The 12,361-nt window shown below is 29.2% G+C and overlaps 1 protein-coding gene across 1 annotated transcript; it reads right to left on the bottom strand.

Moving 5' to 3' along the window:
- LOC104700775 (thioredoxin H7-like) lies at positions 32-949 on the bottom strand. The gene is made up of 3 exons (XM_010416358.1): positions 748-949; positions 435-557; positions 32-312 (listed from the first exon to the last, which is right to left on the bottom strand). The coding sequence occupies exons 1-3, from the start codon at positions 877-879 to the stop codon at positions 181-183; spliced, it is 387 nt and encodes a 128-aa protein (XP_010414660.1). The 5' UTR covers positions 880-949; the 3' UTR covers positions 32-180.

Raw genomic sequence — 12,361 nt, 5'->3', positions numbered from 1 at the left:
TTTTTGCGCTCATGTCAAAACACAGAATGAGTGATGTCTCAAACATATTTTGACAATTTTATTCACTCTTTGAGAAAACGACAAACCAAATGGTATAAAACCCAATTTCAAACAATCAAATCACACTCACAAGTAAACTTCTTTTGTTTTGTTTTAAGGAAACAAAAAAAAAAACCTTAATTAAACACTAAGTTTTTCAATCTTGTTCACAAGTTCAACAGGTTTGGCTCCGACAACCCTATCAATCTCTTCTCCTCTCTTCACAAAAACAAAAGCTGGAAGTGTAATAGCTTTGTATGTCCCAGCCACATCCTAGAATATATACCAAATAGCTTAGTCTTGAAACTCTACGTTCATGATTTTAGTTACAATAAAACCACATATATAAGAGTACTCTTCTTCAAGTAATAGTAATTAATAAAAAGAGTAATTACCATTAGCTTATCCACATCAACCCTAGCAAACAGAACGTCTGAGTACTTTGAAGCAATCTCTTTAACTCTAGGTTCCATCGCTTTACAAGGTCCACACCATGCAGCTGTGAAATCAATTACTAGCTTCAAAACCACACAACAAAATTTTCCCAAGTTAGCTTTATCAAGAACAAAACCATTTCATTTACATGTAAACAAAACTGGAAAATACAAATAGTATAAGATTCACCTACAAAACCATTTCATTCTTGGATGTGAGACTAGTTTGGTTACAGAATTGAAATACAATACGTGGTTTTCAAGTAATGCATACCAATTTATTTGAGCATTTCATGGAATCAAAGAGAGATCTCCATTGTCTTCTTGATTCGATTTCAACAACCATGGCATTCCTGGTTCCCACTGATGAATGAACATCATGCACAGATGAAACATTGGAACCCATTATTTCCTGAATGTGTATCTATGAGGAAATTATATTCACTTATTTGCTTGTGACTGATATGTATAGAAGAGAAAGATGGAGGAGCTTTATATAAGTTTTAAGTCGACCAAGTTTATTCATTAAAATATATACGTTATTGGCTTATTGCAATGGAATATGATTCAATTTGCGATCCTTCTCTAGCCATTGGTTTATTATTTCAAGAATATAGAGCTTATCCTTGGGGAGAGGGTATCCCATGGGTAGGATTCCCAGGCTTGCAAATGGATCGTAAGTAATGGGTTCATGCCCATGTGGTCAAAGGGATAAAGCTAGCAATTCTGCGCTTGGGGAGAATCGATTCCTAAACTAGATCAACAGGACAACTCTTCTTTCCAAACTAGAACCACTAGCATACCACCTCGTGGTTTCATGTTCCATTTAGTTATTTGATATTCTCCACAACATAAAAATAAAGCTGGTTTCAAGGAACTAGGTAAGCTATATGCACTTGCAAACTATTTGGTTTTTTATTTTATTTTTCTGTGGATAGCAAATAGCGACGGATCGACTTTTTCATATAAAACAGTAGGTAAATTGAGTTGTCATGAATTTATTTTACTTCATTTTTCCACACTATTAAAAAATTTATCCGCAAGCGGAGTAATGTGCACCATTTACTCTAAGGATCCGATGCCTAAATAATCTCTACCTTTTTTTGTTTTTGCACAAAAAAAATGTTACTAAAAACTATATTAACGAAGGAATCATATACCGAGGAGCAAAATAATAACTTTATGTATACCTCCTCGTCATATATATGGGGTGTTTGATGTTATTTACTTATCTTTCTTGTTATCTTCCACATTTCTATGTTACAATCACGTAGAAATTTACGGATATTAATTAGAATAAAACAAGAAAAGAAAAGGTGGGCGCACAAACCAAAAAAAAAAAAAACAACAAAAGAAAATGTAAAAAGCACGATGCCGATACGAGCTGTAAATTTGTAATATTGTTTGTGGCTGTGAGAAGCTGTCATCAAGCTTATTCCATTTTGGTACTTGAGAAACGTGCAAAAATAGGAATAATAATCGAAATTGATTGATAATTTATTCTATTATTCTATATGGAGGGACAAGACATGCACGTACATAACTTTTTTCTCCCATAAACTTTCACATCTTCCTCTTGCTCACAAATATTCTAATTCGAACTAGGAATGGTGAATCAAAATACAATTCGGTGACGATCGATACCATAATATTTTGGAACATGTTGGAAGGGTTTCACACGCCAAGTTGAAAATAACACTGCGGAATAATACTTTTTCTTTTTGCTCGAGTTCAAATAGAATTGAAGAAAAATATAGCAAGTTCAGCCAGCGAATTTTTATCAGAAACAAATAAAATGAAAATCACCAATTTACAACGATTCAGATGCAGTATACTCTCTCTTTTGAGTTTTTAAGGAATTTTCTTTTGTATAAATATATATTTTCAAATTTGCAAAATGTTAGTTGTAACTTTTGAAAAGAAATACATAAATATATTGTTTAGATAATTCTCTCATACAGTATGATCATCTTAACACACTACAAAAAAAAGGAGTATGTTGTATCACTTAAAATATATCACAAAACTAAGTGATGCAATTTTATATTACTTATTCATAAGTGAAATAAATATATACAACTTAGCATCAATTAATTTAAATGATATTATAATTATCTAATTTGACATCAATTAGTTAAAATTGATTCAGTTTCTATTATATTGTTTTACTTTTGAAAAATCGATTTAAAATAAAAATTTACATCATTTAGATAATTGATGTATTTATTCTTATTTGATATAAATCATTTTTTAAAAGGATACAAAATTTACATCATTTAAAACTGATGTTAAATAAATATATTAATATCATTTAAAAATTACATATAATAAATGTAATTAGAAGATAAATATTGAAAAAGTTGATCGATCAAAAATTATAGCAGATCATCAGCTTAACAAAACAAACCTAGCTGTATCTTTATTTTCTTTTGCCCAAAAAAAAAAGATTTATCTTCATTTTCGTTGGGTTATTAAGGATCTTTATTCATCAAGTTGTATGATGAATTGATCATTGACCGTATGATTTATTTTATTTGGAATAATCCATTTGGTAATCAAAAAGAGAATTAATAAACTAAAGTGTAGTTACTTATTTTTATATATTGCTGATAATTGTTTATATTTAATAATACCTTTTTTTCATTTGTGAAGTAGAAGTTTTAGTATCCCACATCGAAGACTTCTTAAGCTTTGATGTGACAATATCTTTTATAAATACCAAATTAGTTTACCTATTTCTAAGATAATTGGTTCCATATATTAAGCCTTAGAATTAGGTAATTAATTAAATTTGTTTTTATCAAGTTAATTTATTTTAAAGATTCTAGTTACGAATATACTAAAAACGAATGAAAGTTATAAATAATAAAATATTACTCAGAAACAAAATATTTTTCATATTATTTATTATAATGTTGAATTTAACATTAATCTTTTAAATGATATAACATTAGTTTTGAGAAATGATTCAAATATTTTATATCAATTTAGTAAGTCTTACATCATTTTTTGTAATTGATGTAAATAAACATCAATTTTATTAATTGAAGCAAATATTTATCTCAATTGATACAAATTATTTACATCAACAAAATGTAAATCATCAACAAAATGTAAATCATTTATTGAAGTGATGTAAATTATTTTTGCATCATTTAAAAATGATACAAATATATAAAATAAACGATGTAAGTGACACTCGTAATTCATAAATTAAACTAATCGGTTTAGATATTCAAATATGTCTAAAATAGTCGTTTTTAATTTTAGTTTCTGCCTTTAAATTTATTCGGTTTTGACTTTATCTTACTTTATGATAATATTACATAAGTTTTAGGCATTCTTTNCGGAATAATACTTTTTCTTTTGCAAGAGTTCAAATAGAATTGAAGAAAAATATAACAAGTTCAGCCAGCGAATTTTTATCAGAAACAAATAAAATGAAAATCACCAATTTACAACGATTCAGATGCAGTATACTCTCTCTCTCTCTCTTTTTGAGTTTTTAAGGAATTTTCTTTTGTATAAATATATATTTTCAAATTTGCAACATGTTAGTTGTAACTTTTGAAAGAAATATATAAAGATATTTGTTTAGATAATTCTCTCATACAGTATGATCATATTAACATTGGTAATTCATAAATTAAACTAATCGATTTAGATATTCAAATATGTCTAAAATAGTCGCTTTTAATTTTAGTTTCTGCCTTTTAATTTATTCGGTTTAGACTTTATCTTACTTTGAAAATATTACATAAGTTTTAGGCATTCTTCTTTTCCAATAAAAAAAACTTCAAATTGGTTTGTCAATCGTAAAGGTCGCATGAGTGCTAGCCACATATTTCTTTATTCCTAGCTCGATGATCTGCAAAGATTCTGATATATTTCTCCATGATATGGAGAATAACAATATTCCATGAAACGTCATCCATACAATTTTATATTATTGATTTCCCGCTGTTTCTATTTGTGTAGGATGAATTAATATGACACAATTAGTTCAATACCTTTGTAGTTATTTTTCTGCCACAGTGCCACACTTACTAAGCAAATATATATCACAGTCAAGTAGTATAAAATACAGTAAAACTCTATAAATTAATATTTTTTAAATTAATATTTGTTGTAAATTAATAATTTTTTCGGTTTCGAGTTAAACCGGTATAAAGTAACACAATTCGATAAAATAATAAGATAATACTTTTTAAAAAATCCTACCTAAAAATATAATCCTATAAATATCATAAATTAATAATGATATAAACAATATATATATATATATATAAGAAAATTTAATGAACATAACTCTATTGTTGTTTGTCTATTTTTGAATTTACATTTTTGTTGGAGCTCATCTATAATTTTTCTCATTGCATCAAAAACTCTTTGTGTTGTTTTCTCAAATTGAATCCAAAGATTTGTGGCACGTCCTAGACACGATAGTCGCTTCTTTACGTGTAATTGGTTATAAAGATACCACAATATCTTTTTAGAGTGTATCATGAAGAGTACTAACAACAATTTCTTCTAAACTCTGAATTTTTAATATTTATCATGTTCATCTAGATAATTTATTAAACTATTGACATCCATCATATTACAATAGCCGAAATTATAAATTAAAAAAGATATATAAAAGTGTAAATTATATCAAAAGTATTTTATTTTAATAGAGAATGTCCAAAACTATGAAAATGAAAAAAAAATATTTTCATAAATTAATATTTTATTAATTTATCGATAAATTAAAATTTTGTGGTCTCCGCCATATTAGTTTGAGGTTTTACTGTAGTATAGTTTATCGTATTTGTGCTAACAGAAAGTGAAAAAACAGACATTCAAAGACCAGAAGAGACGAGACACTTAAAGTGCGAGTGCCATAGCTTCTCCCTTGAAATTTTGCAATGATTTAAATCATAAATCTTCTTAGCTATATAAAAATTTAATGATGAAAGAAGATGCTGCATTCGAGAAGTCTATGAAAGGAAGAAGCTGCAGGCTGAACTTAGAAAATTAACGAGGTACAGATTCAAATTCCTTTGCAAGAGTATACACAAAAGGTTTAATACATTATGCAATTAATCATTATCATTTTGTGTCAACAATGCATTGAAACTCGGGACCACGTTTTTTTTTCCTGTGGGTACTCTTTGGAAATTTGGGCGGCGATAGCCAAGGGAATGTTTAACACAAGATATACAACGGACTGGCAACAAATTCTCCTCTATGCATCGGATATTCATCTTCCTCGTCTAGGAAGTTTTTTGGCCAGGTATATATTCCAAGCTGCTGCACACACAATTTGGCGGGAGGGAAATAGGAGGAGGCATGGAGAAAGTTTTAATATCACAGGCCAGCTAGTTAAATGGATCGACATTGTAACACGAAATGATTGCACAGCCACAAAAACATAGAAAGAACTAACCCTAGAAGAACATTGTGAATTTTAAGGCTACACATGTTTTCGATATTCAATCTTTACACACCTTTCAATTCTCTGGGTACATGCATTGATTATATTGTCTAAGCAGGGCCCAAACCCATATTTCACTAAAGCCCCATAATAACATCAACGATGTTAAACCCTCCTATCTCACAATAAATACAACTTTATTATGACGTTCTCTTCCTTTTCCTTTTCATTTTCCAAAGATTATATTACTTTCTTATGGCTATTTTGACTTATGACGTATCCAACGTCTCACTATCAAGTTTTGGTTAATAACTGTTGTGGTGTAGATTGAAAATTCGCTTTCTCAGGGATTCTAAAGCGTATAAAAATAATAAAACTACAACTTATGAGGTATGCATTGATATCTTGGCGCAATAAATAGTACATGCATAATTGTTTAGGTATCTCTACAGTCACTATATACGTGTATGCTTACGTATGTAACACGTACATTACATATTCATGACATTTTCCGACGTAGACATCTATTTCTTGTATAACTTAGGATGAAATTTGTGGGTCAGTACTAAACACAGATGTCAAGAATAAAAGTATACTTCAACTAAAGTTTATATAAGCCGTCCGACTTATATGTAACTTTAAAATTGACCAAGACAAGGTCGTTCATCTCTTCATTCGTAATTGAAAACATTATTATGGACTACTTCGAGCATCCTCCTTTCTAGTAGGGATATACAACGTTTAGTTTGTTAATTTTTTTTATTAAAAATAAGCAAAAAGATTATTAAGTGGTATCCTAAGAATGGAAAAGGTTTCAGGAAGGGTCCAATCATAATAAAAAGTTCATATTGACTTGGTACGAAATTGNAAAGATTATTAAGTGGTATCCTAAGAATGGAAAAGGTTTCAGGAAGGGTCCAATCATAATAAAAAGTTCATATTGACTTTGTACGAAATTGGGGGGTGGGATGGTAGAATATGTGTATTACATTATCACTAAAATTAATCATCCATTTTAACTTTGTGCATATGCATGGTTTATTATTTTTCAACTCGAAATCCCAAAAATCTAGCATCCACTATAACATGTCCACCTTTCCGGTTCTCGCTGTTAAAATTTTCCACTTGTGTCGATCATAATTCATAATCCACCAAATTACTTTTCTTTTTTGCTTTTTTTTTTTTCTATTGAGAAATAAGAAGGATTATTGGTAGATAGATTCTACTGATATTAGTAATATTTGGGACTCCTAACACAATGTTTTCATAACTAGGAAAGACAAGAGAGTCACTGCAAAGGATATAAATTATTTCTTTAGATCTTCTCCAAGTGTGGAGGTCGAGTTTTGTAGCCACACAAGTTGTCTCGAACTAGTATATCCAAAAAAAATTGAGTATTATCATCCATTCTTGTTATATCGTCTGTGCTAGACTGCTAGGTGATCAAGAATCAATCCTGAGGTGTGTGGGACGGGGAAAAGATTGAATATTGTTATTTGTTGAGTTTGTGCTCGTTTTACTTTATGCTTTTATCTTTTCAAAACGGAAAGTTAACTTCTCATATGTTCCAAGCATGTGCGTATATATGAAAAATTCATTTTCCCCGTTAGAGATACTCGTTGGCCTCTTAGGGTAAATGTAAGTTACCTAACTCGAGTTATATATGGTCAAATTAAAGAAGTCACTGGTGCATCTGACTTTTACTTCTCGAGGCAATTTGACCATTCGCATTTGAAGAGCAAAGGTGGAAGGTGATATTGCCCATCAAGTATTTTGTTCGGATCTTGTAGGATCAGAGTCAAAAACATGTAGAATAGCAGTATATACATATTACCCATATGTTATAATTAGTTTAGTATAAAATTATTATTAAAATAGAATAAATATGAAAGTTCATTTTATCATCAAAGGACATCAAAAGTCTTATTTTTGTTATCATAATTTATAGCTCGAGATCATAGAATACTATAACATTCCCCCTTTTCCATTTTGGCGGCATACGGACACATCCAATTTTCTTATACCTTTTCAGTTTTATTGCTAGAAAACAAAGAACTGAAAATGTAAAAAAAAAAAAAATTGATGCTAAGTGGGTCTCATAATTCGATGGTAGCTATTAAATTATTAAATATACACGTCATTATTTTTTGTGATCTTTCATAATTTGATCCACAAAGACAAAAGTCAAACCCTTTGACTTTTGTAACTACAATCAATAAATTCTTTCAAAAAGTAATGTCCCCAAAGAAAAAGATAAAAATCTTATGAATGGTAATATTTGGAAATCCATTATCTTCTCTGCTCTATGGAATTTGAGGATCGAGTTATCAGTACATCAAAATTACATGTTGATATTCTTTTTCTCATGCTTAAAGATTTTAGTATTTAGCTGCAATAGTATAGTACTTTTAAGTTACAAACCTAAAATAAATAAGATTTAATCGTGTGCATCAGCGCATGACAATCATACATATTTCTTTTTAAAAATACCTTGTAAGGTCATGTTAATTTATAGAACACTACAGAACTTAATAGAAAATCATGATTATACGAAATGCGGAAAATATTTTGGTCTGAAAATTATGAATAAGAACGTTCCATTTCAATCTGCCTATCTGTTTGGACTGCTTTCAATTGGACAGCTAACTATATTATTATGGTCTTATTACTAGCCAAATAAATAAATAAATCTTTATGTCCATTTACTTAATTCACCTTTTAATGCAAATTAAAAAAAATTGATAAACAGCCAAAACCTGTCTAACGGCTAAAAAGAGACAGTTTTTGTAAAAACATAGTTCGCATAGTTTACTTGACTCGCTGGAGATGAAATTAATTTCAAAATTTTATGTATTCAAAAGAATTATTTCTTCTTGCGAGAAAGAAATAAAGTGACAGGAACCGTGAAGTGAGGAACTATTGTTGGCCGTTCACAACAAAGAAAAAAGGAGGAATAATTGATGGATTAGGTCTATCGATAGACATTAACAAGACTCAATGAAAGTGAATGATGGAAGTCAAAGAGTTTCACTACTACTTTGGCTTTCAACAATTCATATTATTGGCTTTATTAATATAACAAATATGCCATACGTTACGTATAATGATGTATATTAACAACGAAAAAAACTTATATGAAAAAAGGAAAACACTTCATTGTACATTTATATATAGTCTAACAAAAGCCACTAACGCCAACTCGTTGAAAACGATCTTACTGAATTTTCGTCTTTTTTGATAACTTAATTTTATATTGCGCTCATTCCCACGTGGTTATATTATCACATTGCATAAAAACATTAAACATGGTTGGGATGTAGAGGATTAATTTCATATAATTGACTTGTCAACACTTATTAGTTATCACATTTATTTTGACTAGGGTATATACTTATTTCTTATAAAAATAATGGAACCGGAATTCAAGACTAGTTTAGATGTTATAAAGCGTTAGTCTAAACTTTAAACTATCTAAACTAGTTTATCAGACGAACGAATCACAAAGAATTTGCTTATCAGTTTCGAACAGCAAAGCGAATCCACAACAACCCGAACACCGACTCTTCACTGGACCAGTTACCACTTCTTAGTGTTTATTGATACAATTAAATAGATCATCATTTGTATCCACGAAAAATTAAAAATTTGTTATAAACCGCCACATTAAATGTTTTTAATCATTAGCTTAATTTTTATCTGATTTTGTCTAAGGTATTTTCTTCATCTTATCTCGTGTAGAAACAAAACTATACAGTCGTGTCTTGGACCAGAAAGTGTGTGCTACGTAAAATCATAATTCTATAGATCGATATTATTGTTTTTTCACGTCCCAATAAAACTTTAGGTCTTTTTCCACTTACAAAATCGAGTTTCGGCCCCCTATATGTCACACCTTGAAAACACTAGCTACTTCTCTAAACTGTGGTGATGAAAAGGTCCTTTAAATTCTTTTATAGAATTTGTCAATTTTAACACCAAAAAAAGGAAATTTTTATGATAAAAAGATGCATTTAATTTTGTCAAAGAAACGCATTTCTTATAGACTAAGTATGACTTCATTCTTACTAAAAGTTTCGTTTTAAAATGTTTCATACATTAAAAACATTTAGAATTGGTTAGCCAATAAAATAATTATGTTTTACTCTCTAACTGATCATAAATCACTTTAAAAGGGATTAGGCCGAATTTTTCGAATAAATTATGTATCCAAAATTCTAAATGATGTTTTTGAAACAAACTAAATTCATAAATTGCCACTTCTTTCAAATGGAGAGATCTTTAGAAATGAATTAACATTATATTTGGGAATATATGAATTTATAAAAACAGTAATTTACACAAAGCATGTATAGTGAAAACTAATCTCGTGTCAATAACTCTGATGCATAGGCAATTACAGTATGAACGTAAGCAACACTAGTACAGAACTTTAGAGTACATTTTCTAGTTGTATAAAAAAACACTGTGTTTTTCAAATATTATATAATTTAGACAACTGTGGTCGTGTAACTTCAGCAAATCCATGATATACAAGACTTGTCATAGAAATTTTTCATTTGCTATATTCCGGAACAAATGAAAATCTTTAAAGTACCGATATAAAAAGATTCATTTAGCAACGAGGTCGCATCATTATAATTGCTTTTGAAGAATTTATGTCCAAAGTTACGAACGATTTTTAGCCATTCAAGGAGGAGTGAATATCGGCTTTATAGCCCAACATGGATTTGTATCATCCTCCATTTTCAGCAAATATCCAATATATACTAAAAGATTTTTAAAAAACAAATTAAATCAGATTACTTTTTCTATTGATAGTTTGGTAAAAGCACACTGTTTGATCCACCTGCTTCTACATGTTAATACGATAAAAAAATATTGTTATATTCTCTTATTGTTATTTGTAAAATTAATAGATCTCTATTGGGTAACCATCCAAATTTATTTCTAGATTGAAAGTGCCGACCCAACATAACATGTCTTAATCGAAATATGTAAGACTTCAATATTTAAGACGAATATAAAGTTTAGGTAGATAGACTAAAGTCGTCCAGTATCAACTGAGAGTTTGAGACTAATCGAGATTACAAATTTAGTTCGATCTAGAATTTTTTTCTTAAATAACTGAACTTTTATTAGACAACAATATAAGGTTGATACAGAAAGTCGACCAACCAAGGTGGTACATTATATAAAGTATACATAGAATTAATAGTAGAAGCATACTGGGAAGCTTGTCCGCACCCGAATTCTTTTCCCGATTCACGTGTTCCAGCATTAGGAAATAGTTCGATCGAACGGAGATAGAGAATTTAGTGATACAATATCATACACTACAGTTCCTTTTCAAAATATAAGATGTTTGAGATTTTTTTTTTTTTCAGATATAAGATGTTTTGGCATCCACATATATAAAAAAAAATAATTAAGTAAATGCTTTTTATAAAATAATATTTTCTTATTAAAGAAATGAGATATTTTGACTAAAAATATAATTTTCATAATCTTCATATTAACCTCCAAAACATCTTATATATGAAACGGAAAAAAAATATTTTTGAATATTCTAATTTGAGAAACCTGTTTTTATTTTCTGTATCTAGTCTTCATATGTAAAAAATTGTTTTAGAAGCATTATCTACTCCTATTTCTATATAAGTATACTTGTAACTTTATTATTAAGATAAACCAATAATAATTTGCACAACATTTTTAACGTCTATAATCTTATAAATGTATGCATGAACATATGAACATTGATGATTTACGTTCATGATCCAAGATCATTAAGCTGGTGATGTAATCGGACGTTGTTTCAAACTACCGTCTAACCTTGACTCAATCATAATATTAATGGACATCCGATTTTCTGGAAACCTTACTGACCCATCCATAGGATTTACTTTTCTATCACAGTCGATCACTCATAATCAAAACAATTGGTACACGACTTGTTGATTGAATACGTACCCGTTTTAAGACTAAACTTTAAAAGAATATACGATAGTATGTTGAAAAGCATTAAGTAATTAGTTGACTGTTTTATATCGTTTTTGAAGCACATTTAAGGGGTGAAAAACATACTACGTGTCCAAATTTTTTGGACATCTCTATAACTGGACTAATAGTTTCATATCCAGCCTCATTCAATGAGTGAATCAGTTAAAATATTTCAACGCACCGCGAAAATTCAAACCCTAACCGAATGTTATTTTTGGATATTGTTATATAATACGAATTATATAATTTAATATGAAAACATGAAAATCTATCTATTAACGAAATTAGAAATTTTCATAGTTTCTTTTCAAATTTTATAATCATCCTAACTTAAACAAAAGTATGATTATATCACCACCACATCGCCAAATTTCTACCCGTGAGCATATATATGTAATTACCCGCAAATATCGTCAATTTGACATACTCACCCTACCGTTGTTATTGTTCCTGCAAAAACATTATCGCTAAG

This window comes from Camelina sativa, chromosome 7, assembly GCF_000633955.1.
Source record: "Camelina sativa cultivar DH55 chromosome 7, Cs, whole genome shotgun sequence".
Taxonomy (NCBI): Eukaryota; Viridiplantae; Streptophyta; class Magnoliopsida; order Brassicales; family Brassicaceae; genus Camelina; species Camelina sativa.
This window is presented reverse-complemented; position numbering and strand designations above follow the sequence as displayed.

What these genes read in the sequence shown, in the direction of transcription:
- LOC104700775 (XM_010416358.1), bottom strand. Translation starts at nt 879, where the DNA reads ATGGGTTCCAATGTTTCATCTGTGCATGATGTTCATTCATCAGTGGGA. An exon ending in TGAAATGCTCAAATAAATTG is followed by an intron (nt 558 to 747) that starts GTATGCATTACT and finishes GTGGTTTTGAAG; the next exon opens with CTAGTAATTGATTTCACAGC. An exon ending in TTGATGTGGATAAGCTAATG is followed by an intron (nt 313 to 434) that starts GTAATTACTCTT and finishes TATATATTCTAG; the next exon opens with GATGTGGCTGGGACATACAA.